Source organism: Colletotrichum tamarilloi, assembly GCF_030869305.1.
Source record: "Colletotrichum tamarilloi strain Tom-12 chromosome Unknown Scaffold_168.1, whole genome shotgun sequence".
Classification (NCBI taxonomy): domain Eukaryota; kingdom Fungi; phylum Ascomycota; class Sordariomycetes; order Glomerellales; family Glomerellaceae; genus Colletotrichum; species Colletotrichum tamarilloi.
Genome location: NW_026849551.1, coordinates 37,455 through 64,562, shown reverse-complemented (window position 1 = coordinate 64,562; position 27,108 = coordinate 37,455). Strand labels below are relative to the sequence as shown.

Sequence of the window (27,108 nt, the reverse complement as noted above, 5' to 3'; positions counted from 1 at the left end):
TCATGGCAAGCTTGAAAAAGCATCTCAATTCAAGTGCTGGGTGGGCACTACACTGTTTTATTAAAACTGTATTCTTGTACTTGTGACTCAGAAAGAATTAACTTTCTTCGATAACAAGGTACTCAGAGTCCAGGAGGTCTGCAGGGGGCCAAAAGACCCGCTGCCGAGCCTCCGTGCTCATCTGATATCACGTGGACGCAAGGGTGGATGGCGAGATACGTACCCTTGGCTGGCTAGGATATTCGCTAAGCTTAATTCGTCCAAACATTTGTGGCGCTCCTATCAGATCCACCAAATCGCACATCGCATCATCTGCGCCACTTTATTCAGAAGCCCCGTCATTCTTTTGGGCCTAGTCTGGCCTCTACCTTAGTCACAGTACGTACTGTGTCTCCAGCCACGGACTTGACCCTCCGCTCAACAGGTCGGCCATCCCCCGACTGGAAGACAACCCACAAACTCATCCTCCAACCCTTTGCAATTTCACTTGCATCTCGACATCAACTAATACTGTCAAGACCCAGTTCGGCTGTTTGTTCTGCGGAACAGGTCCTCGGACAGTCCTCGTCTACAGAAATCAGACTGCTACTTATTGCCTCAACCGCGCCACAGCCGCTACGCTTACCTTACTCATCGGCAAACTTCATCCAAACCCGTCCCCGAATCCAAGCTTCCACTCTCGTTCCTTTGTTGCTTGTCGGTGTTGTCTTTTCATATGGGGATGTCGCAGATTGCTTTTCTTTGCCGCAAATTTGTTCTCCGTATGGCTCTCGGGTGTCAAATAGCATGATTCGATTTTTGCAAACGTTAAGGGTATAAACCATGCCGTGGATACTTCACATCTTCCATCATTCAGTGCTGGCGGCCATCAGAAATACCAATTGAGCAAGCCGTGGTCTAGTTCCTCATGTTATTTCAAAGTATCAAAGATATTAGTCTGTATTAGTAGATTCAATGACCCAAGTTCAAGCCTGGCCTAGGTAGTGTAGTCAGCACGACTAAGGCGTATCGGCTAGGTCGGGAGCCCTCAAGAACTTAATCAGATATTAGTCTCCGGTCGGGCCTCACTTTCCGTTATTGAGTGGATGGACGGTTTGCTTCACTAGTCAGGTCATTCTGCCTTTCTGTCTTTCTCACATTCCATTCATATCAGGACTCTTGTCCATATCATCCATTCTTCAAACCCCACATCACCTTCCCCCTTGCTTAGAGTTCGTCGGCCCAGTGCCTGAGCCCGATATCTTTGTCCGCGAATCCTTGAAAACTTGGAGAATGCCGGTTTTAGGACTTGAACACGTCTTTTACCAAGCTGTGTGCAGTACCCGAGGCAGGCAAGCTCACAATCTTCTTTTCTAATAAGCAAGTCTTCTGTAGTTCCTTCCCATTGACTTGGAGTCTTGGACAGCTTTATCTGCTCAACAAGTGAGACCGTCTTGGCAGCTGATCCATCATGTGCGCTGCATGTTCGGTACAGAGTCAAGTCGCGTGTTGGCAGTGCACAATGTGCCAGTATTGGACAGCTAAGTGATGAAATCTCATTGTTGCGGCGTCTCCTATCCTCAGGATCATCTTTGAAATTGCGATTTGCCTCGGCATAACTATCAACGCCTGCCGTTCTACCTACCCCGGATATGATACTTGTCCCAATCCATCTGGCTACTGGAAGGCGCTTGTCATGGCGTCAGGATGCGTAGCGTCCGCATAGTCTTGTCGCTACATGTACCTCTAACGCCACGAGGATAGCTTCACACAAGTCGCGTCGTGGGATCTGTATAATTGGTCGTCGGACAAATACACCCAACTTTCTCACCCGAGTCTCATCCGTTCTTGAACCGTGATGATTCTTTGCTTTCGTTCCACGCGTGCCGTCAAATGTTCTCAGCGTCCTAGGCAAAAGTGTTCCAGGGGCTCTTCATGAGCTTCCGACAGGTACCTTAGGCAGGCAAAGAGACAGTTTACAATTCTGTTACCTATGCCTAGACGCTCTACCCTAGATAGGGAATCGATTACCGCGAGATTTCAGTCGCTCTACCGCAGTAAGTCAGAGTAACGTTTCACGAAACGAGCTAGCTCACCGATGGATGATCCTCATCACGAGGGATCTTCTTGTTATCTTCTTCATTCATTTCCCTGTCGGGAAAGAATTTTACTGTTTCTGTAGGTGAAAAACACCTGGAACAATTACACGTACTTTATTCTAAAGTGGATAGAGTGCAAATCGGGCAGGTCAATCCGTGTTCGTTGATTCCCACGCTGGCACCACATCACTGGTCATTGAACCAAGTATTAGTGGTTCGATTCCCCCTAATGCCGCAACTCTGAGAACATGGGTGGATTGTGTAGAAGAAAATCACTCTGGGGAGGCGAACCAACGAAGTTGAAGCCGGCAGTGGTTGTGACAAATTCATAGAAGTGCCGACCTCCCCATGTAGAGGACCTAACGACAAGCTAGTCTCGCCTGTTGACTATTTGGGGTCCCGGTGCTATGAACTAGGCCAAAGCTGATTGGGCCACAGTATTGATAGGCTGCGATTGAGGGGTTTGAAGGAGCTCACAGAAGCTAGCAGAGCTGTGGAAGTTTGTTATTCTTCAAGCTGAGTGGAATCCCAGATTGTGCACGACCCGATACCCCTCTGCCGGTCTGACAATAAATCCTTGTTGATCAATTCAAATGCCGAGTGAGGATATCAAAGGTCGCAAACGTCTCTGAATAGATGAAGTGACGTCTTATGGGTGGATGAATTTGAAGGGTGGCCTAACGAACGTGGGCTAAGGAATACATACCAGACTGTTACGATTGGTTTGAAGAGCATGTTGCACTCTCCAGGACAACTAAACATAGTCCTCCAGGAGAAATTGCTATTCTCAAGTCGGGACGCAATCTATCCGTCGAAGATAAAGGTTCCTCCGTCTCCTGCCCAACTGGATAGGTTCCTGCTGATCAACTGGGGAAACAGGTACCGGGAACGAACTGATCCGAAGGTCAGCTTTGTTACGATGGAGAATATGGAAACTTTGATGGGACGTGTTCATCAGATCATTGCCTTTGTTTACATGCCACGTAGGGATCCCAGTAACGTGGAACACTGGGTAAGACAACGGTCTGGCGGCTTCCTTGACGCTCCCGGCCCTCGGGATTCGGATCGTTGGCTTAGGCTATCCGGACAGCTAGAATCCGGGGCTTTAACGGCTTCAGCCATCCAATAAGAAAAGACTTAATTCCGTAGATGTAAGCTGCTATCCCGACGTGGACATTGTTCTCCCCGGATCTGGGCTGGCCCGGCGCTAGTGCCTGGCAGTCTACTAGCTTTAAACTCTTGGTCACAACTAGTGCCAAGGCTTGACGAGACCATCATTTCCCGACTGGTGTCATTTGACTGATATTGTTGAGAGACAAGTGATTGAAACGGCACCAATGCTACCTATGGATGACGATGATGGAAGTCGGCTGCGCTTTCAGCCTTGCCTACGTCGCACTTATAAGCTGGACATTGCTCTTCTTTGATGAGCGTTGGAAATATTCGCCAAATTCTTTCTGATACCTTGAATCACGAAGTCGACAATCGGGCTGTATCAGCTAATCAATATGTACTGCAAAAATATCGCACTTGCTCTGGCTATTGCCACAGGCGTCATTGCCCAGCGCCCTGCCGACACTCCCATCTGCGACTACTACACAACGGCGCTGTTGAAGAACAACACTGGCGCGAACCAATACACGCTCCTTACGCTCTTGGTCAACACTGTTGTTATTGGAAATTGTAAGTCACACCGCTGTTGTGTCTCAAGGTCCCTGCCGCTCACACGAGTATAATCAGATACGATGCCGAATGTCGGAATAAAGGTCGATGGTATCCTGGCACCTGGCATGTACAACGGCGCTGAGGTCAACCTCCTTCCTTACTTCAACGGAGACTTGGCTTCATCGAACCGGGGCGGCAGTTCCGGTGTGTCAGTCAACTTCCTCGATGGAGGCGGTGCTGCCCCGTTGATGAAAAACATGCCTGCCAATGACGACACATCCAAGCAATAGTGAGTTTAACCCACTCAAGTCTGTTAATCACCCGAAGAATGCTAACGTGAGCTTTCACTCAGCTTCCTCTTGACTCACTTGTACCAATTCTTCGGTGCCCTTCTCGGCTGCTCTCAATACGGCATGGCCGGGTTCCCCAAGTACAGCGGCTTTGCTTCCATGTACGAGGTACACAAGTTCATGGACTTGGACCAAAATGAGCTTGGCTATTTCATTACCCAGGTTGCCATGGCTGCTGCCTCTTTTGGTGTCGCCCAGGACGACCTCAAGGCAGTCGGTATGGCTTTGAACCAACTCTTTGGCATGCGCTGCAGCCCGCCTGCCACGGCCATCCCAGAGCAGGGTCCTCAACTACAGGCTATTTGCATTCAAGACAGCTGCCCCATCTCTACCAACTCTACCTGCGCTAGCTACCAGCCCGCCATGGCCCCGAAGAATGCCACTGCGACGGGAGGCATGAACGCTACCATGACCTCAACGATGACGGGTGCTACCATGACTTCGACCATGGCACCGAGCACGGTCCCAACGGCAGGTGCTGCTGCTCAGGGCGTCAGCTTAGCAGCTCTCATCGCCGGGCTGCTGGCTTGCCTTATCTGATAAAGCTATCACCAGTGAAGACCAAGATCTCAGGAGAGGATGAATAAGATAAGACTGGTAAATACCAAAGAGAGAACCCGAAAGAACTTTATCTTCGCTTATTTAATGTACCTAATTTCGAAACTTTGAAAACTCCAGGCCAAGAGTTGATTTCCCTGGCCATGAATTGCTTAAGAGAGATATGGCGGCGCAGCCATCTTCAGATAAAGAACTGTGACATTGAACTCAAATAATTGTGCTCACGTGCGTCTTCTTGGGTGAAATATCACTTTTATGTTCAAATTTACGCCATCCAATCGTGATGGCTTGTCTCACAGGTGTCCGAGTCGTGTTAACCTGGGCATGAGTGAGTCTTCCTCACATGTGTCAGCAGCTATGACGTACTTACAAATGCCATCTTGTCGAAGGGGGGCATAGTAATATAACACATACGCAGCATAAGAAGGACGGGTACAGAAGCTACAGAGGAACGCCTTGCGGAGAGACTTCTGATTACACTGTCAATGGTAGATAAGGATGTACGCATGTGCCCTCAAGGCTGCTTTGCCATGCAAACTCTACTCATACTGCGTGAACTTTTAGCAAATGACCACAGTGACCTTGAAATCTTTAGGAAGGTAGCTTATGGCACAACACATAACTGATCTTGGCGAGAGTGGAACGTTGGATGGAGTTCGAAATGTTGATGATTTCAAGTGAAAGCATGGTTTCAGAATTGCCTAGGTCGTTGGAGCAGGTACATAAAACATAACACCGGAGGCATACCAAGACACCCAGCATGGTTAAGATGAACATAATTTCGTAGAAGAGGATTTGAGTCATCCGGTTTCCTTGTTTATAATATCACGAGTGAACGTACCTGCCGACGATTGCACTTCGATGCGGACCAAATGATCCCCTTTTCTGCTGGTTCAAGTGAAGAGAGTCCACGAGCCTGCAAACGGTTCCACATTCGAGAGTTGAGACCTGGTCCTGGGTGAAGACAAAGTTTGAAGTAGTACGATTCCTGTCACGTGGTGTACCGTATACTTGTCTAGGCCTGTCCATGTATGAACACTCTCCTTTGACATGGCAAACATGACCACGTGATTCATGCAGCGTTATTTTTGCATCCAAAGAAATCGGCCAAGATGAAATGATGATTCAATGACCCGTGTTCAGAAGGAGCCAGGTCGTGTAGCATGCACTATGCCAGCTAGGACCGTGAGTTATGTTCAAAGATGTTAAAGCATTTATGTGACCATCCCCCGATTGTTTACAAAGCAACCCTCTTGCGCTGTTCAATTGCGTATGTGTTACATTGAACAATGAAGAAGCTATCCAGTCATTTATGCAGAAGCAATCACGTTTGGAAAGATAAAGGAAGAAAGTCGTGTTGCAACCACTTAGGAATGATGGACTCGCTGCGTCCAATCACGGCTGTGGCGAACAGAGTTTGCACACAGCTAAAAGAGAATAGTCTACGTATCTACCCACTGCTTTAAGCTGAATATTCGTTGCATGTGAAGTTTGTCAAATGCCCCCCTGTTGAGGTGTGGTTGTACATGATTCTAGTATTGAGGAAACTAGCAACACGAGTCCAATCTAGTGGACGGTATGTGGCGCTCATGACAGCAACTCTGTCCAAGAGGTAAAGGAGCGATTACAAGACTCACTCGCAAGTCTTTCAAGAATGAACTTAGTATGGCGTCCAACTTCCATGCTTTAGACTAGAATATGTGTTCCACATCGGGGACACAGCAGACGCAGAGACTAGATACTGATATAAAAGGATGACTTCCTCGCCAAACATGGGAAAACTTCGACACGTACTCCTCGTTCACAATCCACTCCACACACTGCCACTACCTCGTACCTTACCATCAAAGCTTCAGTCTCCGCTCAGCAATACCATTTTCACTATGAATTCTCAGGCCCAGACCTCAACCTCGAACCCTACCTCAGCCCCGGGCTTGAGCAACAACAGCGGCGGTGATGACGGCGGCGGCGGCGACGATGACAGAAAGCGAATCAATCCCAACAGGGCCCACTACAAAGATGTAATGGATTTTGCCGCTGGAGACACAGAGAAGCCGCCCGAAACGCAAGAGCAGGCTGCAAAGAGGGAGAAAATAGAAGAATTTGCCTTCGACCGTGACGCCAAGGGCAACCTTCAAAATTCCAACTATCGTCATGCCAGTGGGAGGTACAACGAACATGGGAGAACTGGCAGCGACACTATTCCTGAGGAAAGCCCTTCTCCTTCCTCGAAGGCAGGCAAGCTCAAGTCAGGCGAAGGAGGCAACGAGGACAATACTGGTACTCCCGCCAACGATAACACAGACATTCGTGATGAAGCAGGCGACAAGAAAAGCGCTGATACTTCTGCCGATGATGGGACTGGCAATTCTGACGAAGAGAGCGACCAATACCCTCCTCCTATCACTCCCTGCAAGCCTCAATGAGATGAGCAATGCTGGTGATAGCGGTGGCGTTGGCAACCCTTTTCCTTGAAGGACGGAAGCGCCAACAAGAAGAACGCCAATCGCATTTGGATGGGTTCTTCTGAAGGCGACTTGTTAAGTAAAGTCACGCCACAGCGTAAAGAGAGAAAATTATAGTTGTCGCTAGCAAATCCAATTGGCAGCTGATGCAATGTACTTGGTCTGGTGTGAATGATGATGACTTGCAAAAGGCCTCAAGCTTTTTTGGTCTCGCATGTCACCATTGTTGTACAATTCCTAATTTTGAAAATGCGAGATTGAGCCTATCACCAGGGACTTGCACCTGCTCCATCGAGCACCGGTAATTCGCTACATCGGCCGCATCAGGCCGGCCATAGAAGAGACTTCTAATCACACTGGCCTTCTCAAGGCAAATGGAACGTTCCATGGTCATATAAAGTTTTTCTCATAAGCTGAAGACTAAACTTTTGTGCAAGGAAAGTACTGACTGCCACCTACTTTGAATTGAGTTTCATTTCCTAACTACCTTATAGTAACGAATTTAGCAACCCGAACAACAACAAGTCTTCTTCTATAGTAATACCTGAGCATTACGTTAACTGATCTTTGAAAAACCTGGAAGTCAAAGAGGAGGGTGTGCTCGAGAAAGTGGTTAGCACACTCTATCTTCGTAAAGATGGGGCGGTCTCACTTCTTGTGTGAGGCAACAATGCGAGAAGACAACTCCTCATTTGGTTGACCCACTTACCTTTGGCTCAAGGTATAAATGGCTAGGAGTTGGCCAGTGTCCCTGGTGCTTCAGTTTCTCACAGTGAAAACACCATTCATAGACAGATGGACAGTATAAATCAGGAAAAAATGATGCAAGGGTTTTCTGGTCCAAACCACATGTTTGCGACCCGCACATATGCATATGAGATCCATTGAAGTTGTGTACCCCGCTTCGTGTCCCCGCTTTGCTCGTTGGAACCGTCCTAGTCACTTATCTCGCCCAGCGTCCCAACAAGGACCGCTGGCGCAACGGTAGCGCGTTCGACTCCAGCTTTGGCACAATCGAATACATGTGCGGCATTTTTGGCGAAAATCTGCAACCATCAGCATCTGGCCCTCTGGCGCAACGGTAGCGCGTTCGACTCCAGCTCGACATTCGTCGAGATGCCATCGAAAGGTTATCTGTTCAAATCAGGTGGGGGTCAATTCTTTTGCCCTATATGTTCAATAGGCGTGTCAGTTCGCTGCTCTTTTTACGTGCGATTGTTATTAGTAACGCACCCACGCACGCGTTATCCGTTCAAATCGGGTGTGGTTCAATGCCTCACAGCATGTCTGGATTCATGTGAAGCTATTCACACCATCCTAGTATCATATTTTTGTGATTTGGTGGTGTTGTGACGATTTTTGTCTGGGGACGGCGAAGAACAGCGCAAATGTGTGCGCTCTTTCCCTGGGGAACCAAAAGTGGAACCAGCCTCACTGCCTGTTACATCTGACAGCCGATTACCCCCTTCGCTCTCTGCAAAATCGCAAAAAGTCGACCTCAGAAGCCGACATCTTCATAGAGTCGTTGGGGTTGCTAGGGTTGAACTAGCGATACAGTCTGCTTCTTAAAACTGCATGGAATACAGGTCAGCTGATCTACCATGCGTCCTGAGGTTGTGTACGTTTCACCCGATAAAGCGTGGTGGCTATGTTCGCCGTGGCGCGGAGGCTACAGTTGTATCACGACATTGTCTCTGGTAAGCTGAGCCCAGAATACTCTTGCTTCCCCATTACAACGTGACACTCTTACTCAACCATGAAGCATCGAAAAAGATAGTGTGTAATATAATTAGAGTTAAGCTATTGTCGTAATAGCTTTAACTATCCATAGCCTTACCGCACGTTACGTAACCTCGGTTATATAATTACCGAGGCCTACTTCGCTTATACCCTTTATATTAAAATAAGCTTTAAGCCTATTTCTTATTTTTAATAAATAACCGTTCTCTTTATATACGTTAATACCCTTATAATAACTTTATAATAATTATAAACCTAGCTCTAACTTAAACCCTTATATTTTTATTAAAAAGTTATTTTTTAAGGATTACGGTTTATTATATCCTTTTTTATAATATTATTTAACTCTTATTATAGTCGTTAAGTTTAATTTTAAATAAATTAATATTTTTTAAAAAGACTATTAATACTCCTAAATAAAAGCTTAATTATTAATAAGACTAGTTAAAATAGTACTTCGCTTTATAAATTAAAGCCTAATTAAAAAATATTTAGGACTTTTTAAACCTAAATAACTATACTTCTTTATTAAATTTATTACTTTTTATAAAGTTTATTTTTTTTAATTAAGGAGTATATTAAAATATAAAATACTACTTAAGATTAAATATATAAAACGGCTTTAATTAAATATTAATAAAAGCTTAAAAAGTTTACTTAATAATAAGCTAAATAGTTAAAAAGCGAGACTATAATTGAATCCTTAGTTAAAAACGATCGAATTAAATAACTAATTACTTTAACAAAATTAAAAGCTATAATAATAAACTAAGTACGTCTTATTAAAAAATATACCTCTTTTATTTAATAAACCGTATTTAAAACGATCTTTTATTTTTAAAAAAAAAGATTATATAAATTAATAAATTACTAGATCTTTTTTATAATTATTTAAAATTTTTTGGAAATATAAAAAAAGAACTTATTAATTTTTTAAATTACTCCCTTTATACCGTAATTTAGGTTTTTAAATAAAAATATATACTAAATAACTTTAATTCGTTTATAATTATAAAAAAGAAATTTAATATAGTTATAAATAGGGTAAACTTTAATATTAACTTATTAACTTAAATTAAAGACTTTTTCTTAGCTTATTATTAAATAATATAACTTAAGCTATTTAAAGTTTAAAGTACCCTTATTTTAAAAGCCTTTTTTTATATAACTATACGTTACTTTATTCTAAACTAATTTAATTAAGAACTTATTAATATTATTAAACTAAAATAAAAAGGGGAAGTAATCCTTAATATAGGGTATTATATTAAAATTTTTAATAATTTATTATATAAAAAAGTAATATATAATAAGAGTCATAAACGAACTTTTATAATATTTATAATATTAATAAGTTATTTAAATTTCTCTAAGTAAAATAAAGTAACTCCTAACTCGTTTATTAACTACTCTTTTAAGGGGTCTTATTATTAAAAGCTAATAAATTATATAAAAATAGAACTTATTTTAATAAGTAAAACGAAATAAGAATATATTTAACTAAGTAGTAATAAAGCTTAGAAAATAATTTCCTATTTAAATTAAAAAAAGTATATAAACTTCTATACTAACTTTATTTAAAAGGGTTAGATTTATATAAAACCTTTTTTTAAATAGAATAATAATAACTAAGGTCGCTTTAAAAAAACGACTAAAATTAATAAACTAAGTAATAAAAAGAACTCTAAGGGGACCTACTTTTTAAATATTATAATTATAATTATTAATATTAATTTACTCCCTAAGCTAAATATAGAGGATAATAAGAATAATAATCTTATTATTTTCTCTATCCCCTTTATTAACTTATATTTTTTTTTTAAAAATACGGTTATAAATAATTATAATACCGTTTATTTTATTAATAACTAATTACTTTTAAAGCTAGATTCTATTTAATAGAGTAATAGTTTAGAGAATATAAATTTTAAAATAGTATTTTATTTTATTATTACTAAGGGAACGAGGATTATATAGAATATCTTTATAGAACTAAAGGGGCTTAAAATAGAGTACTTTACTTTTTATAATATTAATTTTATTAAGAACTTTTATATAAACGTCGTATTAAAAACTCTTTTTTAAAAAATGAGTATTTAGTACTTAGGTTTTAATTATATTTTTTAGTTTAGTAATAAATTTAAAAACGTTATTATTAAGTAGCTTAAGAAGAAGGTTAATTTAGTTTTTTTAAAATATAAGCCCTATTTATTTTATTCTCTATTTAAAAATTAGTTTTTATTCGTTAATATAATTTTAATATATAGCGTATAATACTTACGTTTTTTATACTAATTAAAGAATAATTAATTAAATATAGCCTAGTTTTAGTACTTTAAATTTAAATATCTTGTGCCGGTAGTATTTAAAAAGCTTATCCTAATCGCTCGAAAAGTAAAGATTAAAGAACTAAGCTGTTTAAAATATTAATATTATATAACTACTTATATAAAATAAGTTATTTTATAACATACTTTAAAACGAAAAATAACCCGACCTTATTATAAAATTTTATAAAACCTTTTTAATTACTTATTAACTTATAAATAAAATAAGTAGCTAATACTAATTAAAAACGAATATTTAAATAAGATTTTCGTTTTTTTATAAGTTACAAAAACTTACGATATAATATTTAGAGTCCTATACTTTTTTAAATAATAAATACGTATATAAAAGGGCGTAGCTATTTATAAGATTTAATAAAATATAGAATATATAATAATTATAATTAATAATAAAACTCGTTTTTAAATATAAATATAAGAGCTAAGAATAAATTTAAAAACTACTCCTTTATATATAAAAAAACTAAATAAAAAAGGGGAACGAGCTAACTAAGAAATTATTAATAAAACGATTAATATAATATTAATAACTAGCTTATTAAACGAACTTTAAATAAAAGTTATATTAACTATAGCTTATTTATATAATATTAGCCCTAAGTAATATACTAACTAATTATTATTAATTTAAACTAAAGAAATCTAGTTTATTTATTATTTTAAGTAATAATAATTAATAAATATACTAAAGCTCGCCCGCAATTTATATCCTTATTAAGGGTAAACGTACGTATATAGTTATAAAATATACCTTTTTAAAAAGGATTATAAAAAAAGAATTAATAAGAGATATTTTAAAATAAAATAGAGGGAATATATTAAGTACTTCGTAAGTTACGTAACGAACGCCCATAATTTATATAAAATCTAGATCCCCTCGTTTTTAAAAGTTATTATTACTTAAAATATAACGTTTAATAAAATAGCTTTTTATTTAAAAAATAATATTAAAACTATAATTTATTTATTTAAGTTAAGGGCTATAGTAAATAAGATTTAATAATTATTTATAATAATTAAACCTAAGCTTTAATTACTTAGAATTATAAATAAAAAAGAGGCCGTATTAATTAATAATAAAAAGTAATTATTACTACTTATACTCGCTTTATAAAAAATAAATAAAGCTATAAATAAGCTTAGTTTATTTTTAAATAAACGAGGTAAGTAGCTATTTATTTTTAAATTAATTTTAAATTTTAAGAGTCCGGAGTTAAAAACGAACTTTATTTAGCTAATTAAGTTAGTAAGTAAGGTTATAAAGGAAGTCGATCTTTTTATTAAAAAGATTAAAAACGTAATATATATATAAATAAAAATAAAGACTTTTTAAAGCTTTTATAAAAAAGATCTTTTTATTTAACTAAACCTTAACAAATCCTTTTAATAAATAAGCTTACGTTAAAAAATAAGAATAATAAATAACTTGGTTAGTAACTCTAATATAATTAGTATATATAATTAAAAAAAGAATAAGTATATTAAATAAAGCTAGAGGTTAAGAAACTAATTTTTAGAAATATTTATTTAAAACCCGAGTTAACGAGAGCGATTTAGGTAGTACTTTTTTTATATTTAGGTAAAAAAAAACTATAATTCTTTTTTTAATATATATATACTTAATTAATAAAAAGCGGTTAATAAAGCGACCTAGGGGTATCGGACGTTATATTATTATATTTATATTATAATTAATAAAACGAAGTACGTTTTACTAACTGCGGTTTAATTTAACTAAATTTATATAAATTAATTAATTACTTTTTTAAAAAAGTAAAAAGATATTTTTAAAATATTAGAACTTTTAAAAAGTTAATTTATAAAAATAGTATAGTTAAAAATTTAAAAACTAAAAAAAATAAATATTTAAAAAGTAGTTAATAAGGCGTTGGTTATTTCTAAGCTAATACTTTTTAAATAAGTATTTAATTATAAATTCGATAATAATAATTACTTCGATCGTTATAAAGCGAGAATTTATATTAAGGGGGATTTTTAAGAACGATACTCCTTAGAAAAGACTTACGTAGCGACGCTAGTTATTAAAACGTTTAGAATAGTTATAGTTATTACTACCTAATTCGATTTAAAAATTTATTAATATAATATTATAAACGCTTTTTTAAACGTAATTAAAAAACTAAGTAACCCTCTTATTATTTATAAATTTTTAAATAGCTTTTATAAACTAAGAATATATATAAAACTCGAGCGGGCCCTATATAGTACTTATAATATTTTATTATTATAATACGAGGAGTTAGTATTAATTTTTAAAAATCTAAGTTTCTTATTTATAAGCGAGGACTTATATTTATTTTAAGACTTTATTAAAAAGGTCTTACTTCTTTTTTATATAAATAATATCCTCGTTTTTTATTATAAAAACTATATTTACGAGGCTAGTTAAGTAACTAAGGGATTTAAAAAAAAGTATAAAATAAAAAACTAAGGGCTAATTTTATAATATTTTAAAATAAGGGTCGTTCGTAATTAACTAAATAAAAAGATTTACTTAGTTTATAATTAGTATTTCGAGAGAGTAATTAAGAAGTTTAATCTTATTAACTTTATTACTTTTATAACTTTATTACTAACGGTCCTAATTAAAAAAAACCTAGGGATTATATCCCTAAGTAAAACTAAGTTTTTTTAAAAAAAGGTTAGTTTAATATTATATATAATAATTATAATTTAGCTTAATATTATTTTTATATACGCTTTACTTTTTTAGTTCTTAATAAACCTATTTTATTAATATTATTTTATTATAAATTAGGTTATATAATACCTTTTTTATATATAATATTTAGTAATATACTTTAGGATCTTAGGGGGTAGTTAGTTACTATTAATTATAAATAATGCTTTATTTATAAATAATAAAGAGACCTAAAGATCCTTATAAAGTTTTATAATCTCCTTTTTTAGTAGCCTTATTTAGTAAAAAATAGCTTATTAAAATATAGTAATTACGTTAATTATAGAAGCTAAATTACTAAGCTTAGAATATATAGCTAAGGAAATACTTATTTTTAAATACTTTTTTAAAAATATCTTACTTAAGCTCGGCGACGTATAAAAAGTATATTATAATAATTATTAAATAATTAAATTCGTAATAAAAAAAAGGGAACGTATTTTAATTTATTTATATTACGTTAATATTTAGAATATATAGCTATAATAAGAGTACTTAAAAAGCTTATTCTAAGTAATTTATATACTAATAAATAAAATACTAACTAACGGTTTTATAAAGAACCTTTTTAGAACAAAGTTTGAGTATTTTATATTATTTTTAAATATAAAAAATATATAAGAGATAATTATACTAAATAAAGGGACGTTTAAAAAGTAATAAAATAGCCCAGGGGGCTCGGTTTTTAATTAAAAAACGTAGCTTATAACTAAGGAGTATAAATTTAGTTTAATAACTTTATTAAGTTATTTAAAAAGAGGCTATTTACTTAAGAAAATAAGCGTAAATTTATTTAAAAAAGATTTAAACGCGGGCTATATATTTAAAAAAATATATAAACCGATAAAAATATTAATTCCGATTTAAATACTATTTATTTTTGTAAATAAAGTAGTTAATATTATTACGTCTTTAATAAGTTTTTTTAATAACGCCTTTAATATAAAAAGAGTATTTATAAATACCTCTTTTATTAAGGCCTTATTTATATAAACCCTCTTATTTTTATTTTTATTTAAAAAACTATTATATTTAAAAGCCTTATATAACGCTGCTATTACGTAAGTTAAGGACTATATATTAGATTATAAATAATAAATAGAACGAGGATAGTTAAGAACTTATTTTATAAAATATAAGTAGTTTTATATTTATAATTATAGTTACTATTACTTATTTTATTAACGCTTATTTAAAATATAAGAACTTTATACTTAGGTCCTATATATACTTTTTAAAAATAAGAGCATAACCTGTCTTTTTATAAGTTTAGTAGTATTAGTATGTATTATTAATATACGAACCTAGGAAGTACGTATTATTTAAATAATTATTAAGGGCGTTCTTAATATACCCGAGGTATTCGTAACTAAATAGGGGAAGTAAAAGTATTAGCTCGTATTAAACTTTAGTACTAAAAATAGTACTAAAAAGGTCCGTTATTAAAAATTAGTTTTATAAATAATAATAAATAAAAAAATATTATATATATAGTTAATTACTTTATACCCTCTAGGGAGAGGCGAGGGAGAGGGTTATAAACTTATTTTATTATTTTAATCCCTTTAGAAAAAGTTTTTTTTTTTTTTTTTATTTAAAAAGAGGCGAAGGAGGGGGTTATAAACCCTCTTTATTTATACCGTTTTTTTAAAAAACGAGGACTTTTTTTTAATTTTTAAAAAGGAATAAGAAAGGGGATTATAAACCCTTTTTATTTTTATTACTTTTTTAAATAACTTATTTAGCTATAAGGCCGTTATTTATTAAATAAAATAGTTAAATTAATATTAAATAAATAAGGCCGTATTACTAATTAAAAAATAAAATAAAAGAATATTATTTACCCTCTATAGGCTTATTATTAGGGCTAGGGGAGCTATTACTCTTTTTTAAGGCCGTAGTTTTATATTTATATTTCTTAACTTTTTATATTATAATAATATAAGTGCGGTTTTTAGCTATTTATTTTAGTAATATTTAAATAAAAATAATGCTATTAATAAAGATCCTTTTTTAATAATATATATATATAAAAATGCGAGTATAGAAGTAAAAAATAAGAGTATATATATATAGTAATAATATAAATATAAATTAAAAAAAGAAAAAAAGTTAGTATTATAAGTAGCGGTAAGAAATTTATATATTTATTATCCTTAACCCGTAAGTTAATTATTTAGTTAATAAAAAGCCGTTTTTTAGTTATATTTTTTATTAATAATATAGCTTTAAGATTATTTATAATAATAAATACGGAGGTTAATTTATAACTAATTTACCCCTCGTTTATAACTCTATACATAGACCGATTTATTTTATAATTCTTTTTCTAAATAGATTTTTATATATTAATATTTAGTTTTTTATTTTTAATAAACTTATTTATAATAATACGAGTAATTAAGTATATTTTTTTTAAATATATATTTATTTAAGGGGGTATATTATAATAGCTTTAACTATTTATAGCCTTATTATATATTACGTAACCTCGGTTATATAATTACTAAGGCCTATTTTATTTATATTTTTTATATTAGAGCGAGCTTTGAGCCTATTTCCTATTTTTAATAAATAACCGTTCTCTTTATATACGTCGATGCCCCTACAGTGACTCTACGACAGCTGTAATATTATAAACTCAATGGTGTAAATTCTCAACCCGCTGAGTCCTCATAAACGCCAATCCAAGTCAGATAACGACAAAACGCCACAACTCATCCTCGCTTGCCCCCAATTCCCTTCAATGAGCGAGCTTCTTGGCTTCTTTCTCTTCGGCGTACGCAAGCCCAGAATAATCAGGAAGTTGCCAGCCCGGCACATCATCTGATTGGAGTCGCTGGAGAATCTTGTCGATCCTCAAAGTCGACACCAACCACAAGATCGTGTACAGAATTGAAATAACCCACGACGAGTTGGGGTAGATCCAAGACGGCTTAAAACCAATGTCTTGAACTTCCTTCATGAGCTCCAAAATCTCATTGTTGTATGACTCGAGGGCGGCAGGAATACCGTCCGTCGCCTTCCCTGAAGACCCCGAGCAGTGTTTGGAGATCTCGCCAGCGAGCACGTAGGCACCGATGAACGCGCATGTCGTGCCCCGGCCCGTCAAGACGCTGGGTGCATATCCCGCATCTCCAAGAAGGGCCACACGATTCTTGTAGCACTTGCCCATGCGTATCTGTCCAATCTCGACACAGTAAAAGTCATTGGAAACACCGTCTTCGTTGAGCGCATCGCAAAAGCGGTCGGCTTGCCAGCCAGCATCCTTGAAGAGCTCTGACCACACCTGCTTCTGCCGTACAAGATCGCGGCTTCTTTCCGTTTCGATGAGAAGCTTCTCCGTCTCCTTGTCTGGTGGACACACGGCGAGGTATGCCTGGGTCGTCTCAGGATTGTCGTTTCTGGAAAAGAGCACACGCTTCTTGGGGCACACGCACACCGTGGCGTAGTTGTCGTCCGTCTTCCATTTCGGGACGGTGTAAAAGGCCATATGCACGCCAAGAGGATAGAACGGATCCTTCTCACCAGGGCTGAGCATGAGCCGTCTCGTCTTGGATCCCTGACCATCAGCTCCGACCAGCAGGTCGAATGTGTCCGTGGTTCCGTCTGACAGGTGGACCGTTACCGAGCCTGCATCCTGTTTGAACGTCTCGATCTTGACACCAAAAATGTACTTCACTCCAAGTGCAGTCGTCTTATCGAAAAGCAGCCGAACCAAATCGCCGCGCATAATTTCAAATTCTGATGTAAAGCCCTGCTTGCCAACACCAGATTTGTTTGCTTCAAAGGTCGCCTGTGTCTTCCCTTTGCCGTTGACAAATCGGACGCCAGCTTCGTTGACCACCTTGTCGCGGATGAGTCCTTCGAGTCCCATGCGGCGCACAACAGTAACTCCTTGGCCTCGAAGGTCGATTTGTTGACCCTGAACGCGAAGGGAAGGGGATCGCTCAAGGATGGTTACATCGTGGCCGAGCTTCGCCAACCAGAACGCAAGGGCCGGGCCGCCAATGCCTCCACCTGAGATGAGAACTTTGAGGGAAGACATGTGATTGGGAGTGGTGCAGTTGAATAGTAGATTGGCGTACTGGTGAGAGCGTTTGCAAACTGTGTAGCTTGGACAAGCCACTCTGCTAGCCAGGCCTGCTGGGTGATGAAGGGTATCTATAGCATTAGTAGGATATGAATTGAAACGTTGTGCTCGATATGCGTCGCGATGTACACGGTGATGGCATCTCGATGGGCGCGACAACTCGGCGATGGGTATGGCCCGCAAGCCGACATCCATTTCGGGCTTTACGAGAGCGCTGTGGCATTAGTGACGTCAAGACTAGGAGCCGATTCCCGTGTGGCTGTGGTCGCACCAGCCAGCTTTTGGCTTCCATTGGTTGCTCCGAGTCAAGCGCGCCGCTTGTAAGCATGAGGAGAAATAGCTGTGAAACACTTCGGACTATTCAAGAAAACACCGGTTCGGTCCTGTTAAGACCTTCGGCCTTCGGACAGCTGGGAGACTCACTAACCGCAACGGTCCTACCGTACTGCCGCGTATTCGCTGCTGCTAGCTTTCAAGGGTGGGCCGTAGTCTCATTCGGCCAAATACAGTATTGTACGGCCGGTCCGTATTACTTGTAAACAGGCAAGACATGTTCCTGTCGGTCTTGGACAGACCGAGAAGAGTAGGCGGGGCTTACTGAGGTTGGTCATAGGCCCATAGAATTGTCCTTAGATAGATGTAGACTCTCGAGCCCATCAAAGCAAAATTCACCTGATTCTTTTTATTCAAGCTTTGGGTGTAATCTTTGAAGCATGCCACAAGCCACGTCTTGGTGAGCAGATGGTCTGTCTAGATTCCTGTAATCCTAACATAGACAACTGAGACTACTGTCGCGGCTCCTGAGAGAGAGCTCTGTGAAATAGCAATAGAGCGATTGAAACCTGTTAGGGGGCTACTCAAAACTTCGTCAAAAGACGATGTTTCTTGTATTTCGCCATGAGCTCAAGAGCCATTTACACTTAACTATACCGGCTAAGTCGTATGGAGCTAGTACGGCAAGGCATGAAGAGCCGTTCTTAGACGGTACCGCGTAAGTACTATGACATATGTCCATGATCTTTCGATTGGTTCATTGCGCCCGCAGAAGCTTCATGACAATCTCTATGAACGTGAAATGTAATGATCAAGGCTAAACCGTCACGTGCAGTGGTTCTCGATGATTCAGTCTCGTCGCTTCTAGGTTAAGATGCTCGGTCGACTAAAACCTATTGCGGAGATATCGAATTCCTGCGTGCACTGCATCAGTCGGCCGAACTTGCTCACCCCGTCTTTCTGGGACTGTATTTCGCAGGCGCTTGATCCAGGCTGCCTGGCTTTCGCATGTCTTTCGGCGTCTTTTTGGACCAGCTTCCATTTTTGCTTGACGGGATCTAGAGGATTCTATTGTACGAGAAGAATTGGATGAAATTTCACTATACACTATGGACTCGCTGTGTCAAAGTGGATCATTTCTCCCACTTGTTGTTTGCCTTTTCGCAACGGACATACGCTAGCTCATCTCAAACGACAACCCTGCCTATCTACGGAAGATATCCTTTGGCTTTGAATGCCCGTTCAAGGATAGCACGGATGACGTTCTCTTTCCTAAAATTGTATTCCATCACAGTCTCACCCAGCGAATTACTCATGCCTGCGGCCTCCGTCTTGGTCTTTGCATACAGATCTCTGTCATCGTCATGTTCAATCAACCACTCCTTCATGATGAGATGTCTGGCCAACTCGGCCGTCCCGACTTTGAAGACGTGTAGGTTACAGGAAAACGGCCTGTGCATGGCGAAGAAGCGATGTTCGTGCCACTCGGGCTCGCGCAAGAGGAACTGGAAGCCGGCCTTCTCAAGTGCGGGCGCGTAGGCGGCCTCATCCGTCGGGTTCTCAACGGCGAGGTCAATGTCGATGACGTCCTTGGCGGGAAGGTTTGGCACCGATGTCGAGCCGACATGGCTTATGCTGACAGCTACAGAACCGATGGCGTTCTCTATGAGACTTAATGTCTTGGAAATGTTGTGGCCACTCGGGGTTTGGAGGTTCGATGGAAAGTGCAGGTTTGGATGTTCGCGTTGCGATGCGTTGAATGATCGTTGGATCAAATTCATAGTGTTTGACAATCTCTTCAATTGAGCAAGACATCTTTCCTAATGTCTTCTTGAATGATTTGTGACAGATTTCCTACAACACGCTGCACAGAATAATACGTGAATGCTGTCAAAACTGGTTTCTAGATTAAGGGATTGAGTCTATGTGGTGATGTGTCTAACGTGCTGTTATGAAGTACTCCAATACAGTCTAAATCGTCGCCAACCAAGGTGTGTTCCAGGGACGGCGTGAGTCATCCGGCGACTGTGTGGCTAGCATCGGATGCTACCTACAGCATCTGACCCCAGCTCACATCATCTTGATGCCTTTTCATGTTGCATGCCACGGCGACCGAAGCATCTAGGGATCCTCCAAGTCGACAAACCGATATGCCCAAAATGCGCACCAGATGAAAGTGATGCCACACAAAAAGAAGCTGACGAGGTAAAACACGGCGGCCTGGGTTGGTCAGTGATGCTCGTGAAAAAGAGCGAACCGGGTGATCAAACCTTGCTTGCTCCAACCCATCCCTGGCCGTCATACAATGGCGCGCAAACGTACACCGTCAATCCGCCGAGGAAGCAAATGGCCGAGTAGGCCATTAACATCATAGGCGCCTGCCACGTGAAGATCATATTCCACCGAACCTCTACAAACGGCATCTCCTTTGGGATCCACCCGCCCTTCTTCTTAATCTTGATGGCACGGATCTGCGGGATGGGAGGCACCTCCTCGAGTGGCGAGTGCATGGGCTCGACAGTCCTGCTGCGACGTATATAAAGGATCATGGCGAGGTCTTTGTCAACATTACGCGGCGTCGGGGATCGATGAAGAGTCTGAAAGATGAACTGCTCGGAGGCAGCGAGGAGGATGGAGAAGAGGGAGAAGGAGATGCTCGCGTGCCAAAATGCTGGGCTGAGCCAGTGCAATGAGTCGGGAGGCGGCCATGAAAAGCAACCGATGACGGCAGCTGAAATCAAGGTGCTCTGCGAGGAGTGAGTACATGATCGCGCAAAGCGAAGGCGTTGATGACTTACAGCAACTTGAACGAGCTGAAATTCGCTCAACTTTCGATCTCGCCATCGCTTCAGTTGTGCTGAAATTTCCTCGTCGGATTCGCGATCTTCAACAGCTTTGGCGATGGCTAATATCGGTAGCAAGGTGTTTTGCTGATAGAAGCGGTTGTATGGAAGGGTCAAGATGTCGGTGGCGATATGAGCAATCTTGCTGCTCAAGGTCACGGCAATAATCTAGACTGCGTCAGCGCAGGATGACCACGTTATACAGAATAAGGTTAAGTGAACCGTACGGCAATTTTGAGACCACGGTCGCTCTTGGGCACGCCTGGCGCATTGCCTGGTCCCCTTTCCGAATCCATCTCTGTGTGCATATCTTGATTATGATATTCATCTCTGCTATAGAGGCCCGGCGACTTTATAAAGGTCGCATCTACGGCGTACTGTAACCAGGCAGCTGGCTTGCAGGCCATGTGCAATATTTACACAAAGTAACGGATGACTGGCTGTCTTCTCGTGACCGCGCTGCTCCCCCACACCAACAGGTGATGTTTCCCCTCAAAGACTCCAGGTCATAATGTCTTAGACTAGCACCCTCACGAGCGGCGACAGACAGTCAGCTTGGCGTCAACTGACCAATAAAAGTCTTGTCGCAGCTATCAGGTAAGGCGAAGTGAACATGTTTCATGCTCGTCAACGAAACCTTCATAAGACGCAAGGCAACTTTATACCCGCGTGGAAGAGGCGGATGAAGGGCGAGGCCGCGCTAGCTCCCGTGTGTAGCTGAATACGAACACATGGTTGGGTGTGTGCAGGCCGAATTGGGCGGCTCAACCCTTTTTGATTTCAGCCTGGAACTTGCCAACCCACTGGGAAAACTCATCGCTTTCTCCAGTCCAAGGTGACTTGAGAAGTTCCGAAAGCCCAACGATCTCATCGAAGCACAGCTTCATTACTCGATCGATTTCATCAGGTGAGAGCTCGTAGAATGCGCCGGCAAGCTCGTCGAACATGTGCGGGAGTTTCCTGAGGACCCGCATCGACTCGTCCAGACGCTTAGGGATATCCGAGTTCTCGACCGGAAGGGAGGGTAGTGTCTTGAGTCGTCGCTTGATGATGGCCTGATATAGCAGCGTTGTCAGTCTCACGCGCTTCAGACAGGACTCGAGACGCTCGCGGATCTTGTCGGGGTCGTCGCGAGGAATCGTCCCCTGGTTCGCCATCATGTCGTCGATCATTTCCTGCGCCGAGGGCATCATGGAACCTAGGGCCGAATCGTGGTCCGCATCATTTACGGCATTATCATCATCATCGTCGTCGTCGTCATCGTCTTCGTCGTCTTCCGGCTCTTCGTCACCCCACTCCTTGAGCTCCTCCATGACATCCTTCAGCGTCGCCCTGAACTCTTCAACCTTTTTGATGAAGCAGCCGCCGATACCTCCGGTGGCAAATTGCACCAGATCGTCGCAAGCCGACCAAATAACACCAGTGGCAGCCATACTGCCCTTGCCAGGTGCACCCGTGGAGCCTGACTTTTGCGCTGTTGACAGAATCTTGCCATCCCTAGGGATCTTCTCAACCAGACCGCGGAGCTCCTTCAATACAGTGTAACATTTCCAAGCCAGATCTTTCCGAACAGTAGCCGTATATCGGTCTGCGTCACAAGCCTGGCCTGCGGTGGCGATGCCGGGAATCGGGCCGCCAACGAGTTCTCGGAGGACTTTGATGACGGCCGAGGGTGTGAAGGGTTCGTTGATGATGAGAACGGAAATCTTGGTTGAGTGCGCCTTGATCAGGGTAGCTGAATCACGAGCGAGAGCAAAGGCATCGACGGACGAGGTATCAGTCTGCTGAGGGGTGTCTTTGCCACTGTTGATGTTCTGGAGAACAGCCTCCAACTGCTGCATCAAGACGACAGCTGTGTCCGACAGAGCATTCAGAGCTGCTGGTGTAGTGGAGGAGTTTGAGGAAGCCATGTTGACGGGTCTGTGTGTCTCGCAAACACCTTGCAGGCCTCGGTGGTGGTCGACGCGGAGGTTTGCTCCGATATTGAAGATGTCCAGGCTACGAAAATTCAATATGACCAAAAATGCTGCAAAGTCATTGTGCCCCGCGTACTGGATGGAGGGGTATCTGGATAAGATACGTACCTTATTCGTCGCTTGGGCAGGTACGTACCGATCCTTCCCGCTCAAAAAGTGTCCAGTGCTCCTTCCTCAAGACTGGCGGCAGTCTCCAATTAGAACCCATAGTGATAAGAGCTGGTGGGGCAGACAGTGTCGATGATAGAGATACTGACACGTGACCGTCTTTGCAGCTGCCCGTCGCCAGCTCCGACACCCCTGTCAGCCCAACCCACCTTAGGCGTTTTGGGTGAGCTGGAAGTTCCACGAAGTAGTCCCGTACCTTCCTCTCCATAGTGTACAATACCTCACGTTTCCAACCCTCCAGTCTGTCACTTTGGATTGGATCTGGATAGCTTCACAACCACAACAAATCCCACAACAACGATCGAAACGCACGGATTGATGATCGATTCGATATCTTGAGAACCATCAAGATGCGTCAAAGCTACGGCATGGTGCTTTTGGGCACCTTTGTGTCTGCTGCTGCGCCCATCGCTGCAGCTAGCTTGCCTAGAGGTGTCGGTCCTGAATGTGAGTATCAGTCGGCAGTCGACCATCCAAGTCTCACCCAAATGGAGCAATTAGGCCATTTCAAGTTCATATGGGAGAAATGGAACAGGGTTTCTTTCTCTACATTCCCCTTCCTTTGTTACCTGACCAATTGGCCTGAAGCTTTGTCTTGAAGGTCCATGATCTGTCACTAACATGATTCCTTGCAGTCGCCAAGTTCTTCGAGCTCAAGCCCTCCTTCAAGTGCATAGGCCACCCCGAAATCAAACTTCGCTTCAGCCAGGTCAATGACAATAGCTGCGACTGTCCTGATGGCTCCGATGAGCCTGGCACCGCTGCCTGCGCGCACCTCGACCCCCTCTCCCCTCAGCAGCCATTCGCCGGCTCCCTGACGGGCACGACCAATACCTCCAATGCCCTCCCGGGCTTCTGGTGTGCCAATGAAGGTCACATTGGCGCCTATGTGCCTTTCATGTTCGTCAACGATGGCCACTGCGACTACGACGTCTGCTGCGACGGAAGCGAGGAGTACAGCAAGGTTGGTGGCCTCAAGTGCGCCAACAAGTGTGCGGAGATCGGAAAGGAGTATCGTCGCGTTGAAACTGCGCGTAAGGACGCCATCGATAAGGCTGCTAAGAGACGCAAGACGATGGCCAAGGAGTCTAGAGAGCTCCGCCGTCGTGTCGAGGCCAAGGTGACTAGCCTGAAGGACGAGGTCGCGGGTCTCGAGACCCGCAAGGAGGAGCTCGAGCAGAAGCTGCACGACATTGAGCGTTCTGAGAAGGGCAAGATTGTCAAGGGCGAGGGATCCGGCGGAAAGCTCGGCACTCTGCTCAACCTGGCCAAGACTCGCGTCACCGAACTCCGCGAGACCCTTGAGGATGTCGTTGCCCACCGCGACGAGCTCCAGAGCAAGGTGAAGGAGCTTGAGGGTATTCTCAGCCGCTTCAAGGAGGAGCACAATCCAAACTTCAACGATGAGGGTGTCAAGCGCGCCGTCAAGGGCTGGGAGGACTACGCTGCCAACCTTGCCAACGACCCACTGCCCGATGGCCTCGAGGCCGACATCAAGGAGGTTCTTGTCGAGGACAATGAGTCTTCAGGCATCAACTGGAAGGAGTTCGAGGAGGATGACGTTTCTGACACTGACATTCGTACGCGAGACCCTTGAACAAGATTGATGGTGAAAAAATATGGCTGACCATGCCTAGTCTACAACTTCGAGGCCTACCTCCCCGAGGGCATCCGCGAGTTCATCCACGGCAAGCTCTTGTCTTTCAGAGTCTGGATGATTGAAAATGGCCTGATTGCTGATAACAACAACGGCGGTGCCGAGTCTCGCCTGGTCAAGGCTGCCCGCGAGGCATTCAACTCGGCCAACAACGATCTCTCTGACAAGAAGCACCAGCTGGAGACCGAGCAGAAGGATCTGGAGAAGGACTACGGCACTGATGACATTTTCCGCATCTTAAGGGACAAGTGCGTCAGCACCGAGATTGGCGAGTACGAGTACGAGCTCTGCTGGATGGACAAGACCAACCAGAAGTCGAAGAAGGGCGGCGGTCACACCAACATGGGCAACTTTGTCCGCATCGACAAGGAGATGGCTGATGACGAGGAGCGCGTCGATGGCAAGAGCCTCGGCAAGGGCCTTCGCATGGTCATGCGGTACGAGAACGGCCAGGGTTGCTGGAATGGCCCTCAGAGACGTACTGATGTCTGGCTGGCCTGCAGTGAGACGGAGGAGCTTTGGAAGGTCACGGAGTCGGAGAAGTGCGTCTACAAGATGGAGGTGGGCACTCCTGCCGCCTGTGACGAGCTCCTTGAGCCTCCTACGCCCAAGGGCAAGGATGAGCTGTAGAGGCAGCAACGGCACGCAGCGTGTGTCCAGGAAGAATTCAGCATTGGGTCTGCTTAGCTTGGCGTCAGGTTCGTCTGCCTTAGACCGAGTAGAAAGGATGCATTAGGAATGGCCAAAACGTTTTTCGGTACTTGCAAATGGTGGTCTCTGATTCTTCGCGTAGGGTGAGCAACATGGAATAGGGGCCAAGGGGTATCATTTTTGTTTGTTCATTTGCGTTACAGCATGGCCTTTTCCCAGTTGGGACAGAATCAAGCTCTTGATGATGCCATCTTCCTCCGCCTGCTGAGCTCTTCTTGTTCAGCCAAGACCTTGGCTGTTAATGATGCGGCCATTGGATTGTTAATGTTGCTCGTCTTGCTCTCCTTCTTTGCAGCCTTTGCATCATCCGTAGCCCTCTTCTTCTCAGGCTTGTCGCCGTTGCCATTTTCCTTGGCATCATCCTCTGCCTTGCGCTTCTTTTTGCCGCCAGCTTTCTTGTCTTTCTTCAAGCCGTGTGTAAGCCCTGCAGCGGTCAAATCGTCCATTCTTTGCACCAGTTTCCTGAGATCGCGCTCCTCGGTTGGCAAGATTGGTACCACGTTCTCGCTCTTGAACTCTTCATTGCACTCTGGACATGCTGACTCTTGGATCTCCTTGATAGCAACCTCGGCAAACACATGCCCGCATGGTACCAGATAGACGGACTTGACTTGTGGGCCCAGCTCCTTGAGAGAGATGGGACAGACCCAGATATCCTTCTTGGTGCCTGGTGGTGTATGCTTGTGGAACTTGAGCTTGACAATATCGCGCAACGACTTGATGCCGGTCGAAGCAAATGTGAGTTCTTGGGATTCGGGATTAGATGGTGGCGACTCGGTGCTGTCGTCGGATGGCATGAGGCCTTGGAGGATGGATTCGTAATTGTATAGGCGACCGCGCCAGTCCGACACAATGTTCTCTTTGTCGAGGGGTTGATTCGACAAAGGATCGTTGCTCCAAGCGTGACCGAGGGACTCGAGGACGTTTGCCTTTAGCTCGCTGACGGTGAGGGCGCGGGCGGATTCCTTGACCAGCTCGCGACGTTTAGGAATGGATCCTCCATCGTTACCCATGGTGAAGAGTGGTTGAGGGAGGAGGGATTATGGAGTTGAGACGTGTGGGCGAGACTGCGAAAGTCAAAATGGCGAATGCTGCAGTTACTTCAATATAGAGCAGAGTGGTCTCACTGCTTGTGTCTCGCCGTTGGTGTCCTAAGGTACTGTAAATGTTGCGCGAGATGTGATGTTGATTCTCGGGTGGTGTCTTGATCCAAGACTTCGAGTCGCGACGGAAGAAACACCTGGATGCGCATTCCTGAACGATAAGATAAGAAGACGGGGAAACGGAACCGGTGAAGTGGACAGGTCCCATAGCACCTTAGGTACCTACTCAGCATTAGGAATGGGAAGCTACAGGGGTAGCAACCGAGGGAAGGTCAGCCGAGAGACTCCCACCCACCAAAGCCACCACCCATCGCAGGCTGCAGCCGCTGAAGCTTCGGGGCAATTGGTTTAGGAATGGGGGTGCCACGGTGGGGCTGAG

At 41.8% G+C, this 27,108-nt stretch overlaps 8 protein-coding genes across 8 annotated transcripts; 3 read left to right on the top strand and 5 right to left on the bottom strand.

Moving 5' to 3' along the window:
* Positions 1-3,586: 3,586 nt before the first annotated feature.
* Positions 3,587-4,633, top strand: CTAM01_15590 (uncharacterized protein; the record flags this gene model as incomplete). The annotated part of the gene is made up of 3 exons (XM_060531586.1): positions 3,587-3,761; positions 3,819-4,032; positions 4,096-4,633. The coding sequence occupies 3 exons, from the start codon at positions 3,587-3,589 to the stop codon at positions 4,631-4,633; spliced, it is 927 nt and encodes a 308-aa protein (XP_060373857.1).
* A 1,901-nt stretch (positions 4,634-6,534) lies between these two features.
* CTAM01_15589 (uncharacterized protein) lies at positions 6,535-7,077 on the top strand (the record flags this gene model as incomplete). Its single annotated transcript, XM_060531585.1, has 1 exon — positions 6,535-7,077. One exon carries the CDS (start codon positions 6,535-6,537, stop codon positions 7,075-7,077), a length of 543 nt encoding a protein of 180 aa, XP_060373856.1.
* A 9,571-nt stretch (positions 7,078-16,648) lies between these two features.
* Positions 16,649-17,953, bottom strand: CTAM01_15588 (oxidoreductase; the record flags this gene model as incomplete). The annotated part of the gene is made up of 1 exon (XM_060531584.1): positions 16,649-17,953. One exon carries the CDS (start codon positions 17,951-17,953, stop codon positions 16,649-16,651), a length of 1,305 nt encoding a protein of 434 aa, XP_060373855.1.
* A 1,526-nt stretch (positions 17,954-19,479) lies between these two features.
* On the bottom strand, positions 19,480-20,052 carry CTAM01_15587 (uncharacterized protein; the record flags this gene model as incomplete). The annotated part of the gene is made up of 1 exon (XM_060531583.1): positions 19,480-20,052. The coding sequence occupies one exon, from the start codon at positions 20,050-20,052 to the stop codon at positions 19,480-19,482; it is 573 nt and encodes a 190-aa protein (XP_060373854.1).
* Positions 20,053-20,392: 340 nt separating this feature from the next.
* CTAM01_15586 (uncharacterized protein) lies at positions 20,393-21,410 on the bottom strand (the record flags this gene model as incomplete). Its single annotated transcript, XM_060531582.1, has 4 exons — positions 20,393-20,491; positions 20,542-21,018; positions 21,070-21,282; positions 21,342-21,410. The coding sequence occupies 4 exons, from the start codon at positions 21,408-21,410 to the stop codon at positions 20,393-20,395; spliced, it is 858 nt and encodes a 285-aa protein (XP_060373853.1).
* A 468-nt stretch (positions 21,411-21,878) lies between these two features.
* Positions 21,879-23,024, bottom strand: CTAM01_15585 (uncharacterized protein; the record flags this gene model as incomplete). Its single annotated transcript, XM_060531581.1, has 1 exon — positions 21,879-23,024. The coding sequence occupies one exon, from the start codon at positions 23,022-23,024 to the stop codon at positions 21,879-21,881; it is 1,146 nt and encodes a 381-aa protein (XP_060373852.1).
* Positions 23,025-23,608: 584 nt separating this feature from the next.
* On the top strand, positions 23,609-25,545 carry CTAM01_15584 (glucosidase II beta subunit-like protein; the record flags this gene model as incomplete). Its single annotated transcript, XM_060531580.1, has 3 exons — positions 23,609-23,705; positions 23,894-24,838; positions 24,896-25,545. 3 exons carry the CDS (start codon positions 23,609-23,611, stop codon positions 25,543-25,545), a joined length of 1,692 nt encoding a protein of 563 aa, XP_060373851.1.
* Positions 25,546-25,796: 251 nt separating this feature from the next.
* On the bottom strand, positions 25,797-26,639 carry CTAM01_15583 (uncharacterized protein; the record flags this gene model as incomplete). Its single annotated transcript, XM_060531579.1, has 1 exon — positions 25,797-26,639. The coding sequence occupies one exon, from the start codon at positions 26,637-26,639 to the stop codon at positions 25,797-25,799; it is 843 nt and encodes a 280-aa protein (XP_060373850.1).
* Between the last annotated feature and the right edge of the window lie 469 nt (positions 26,640-27,108).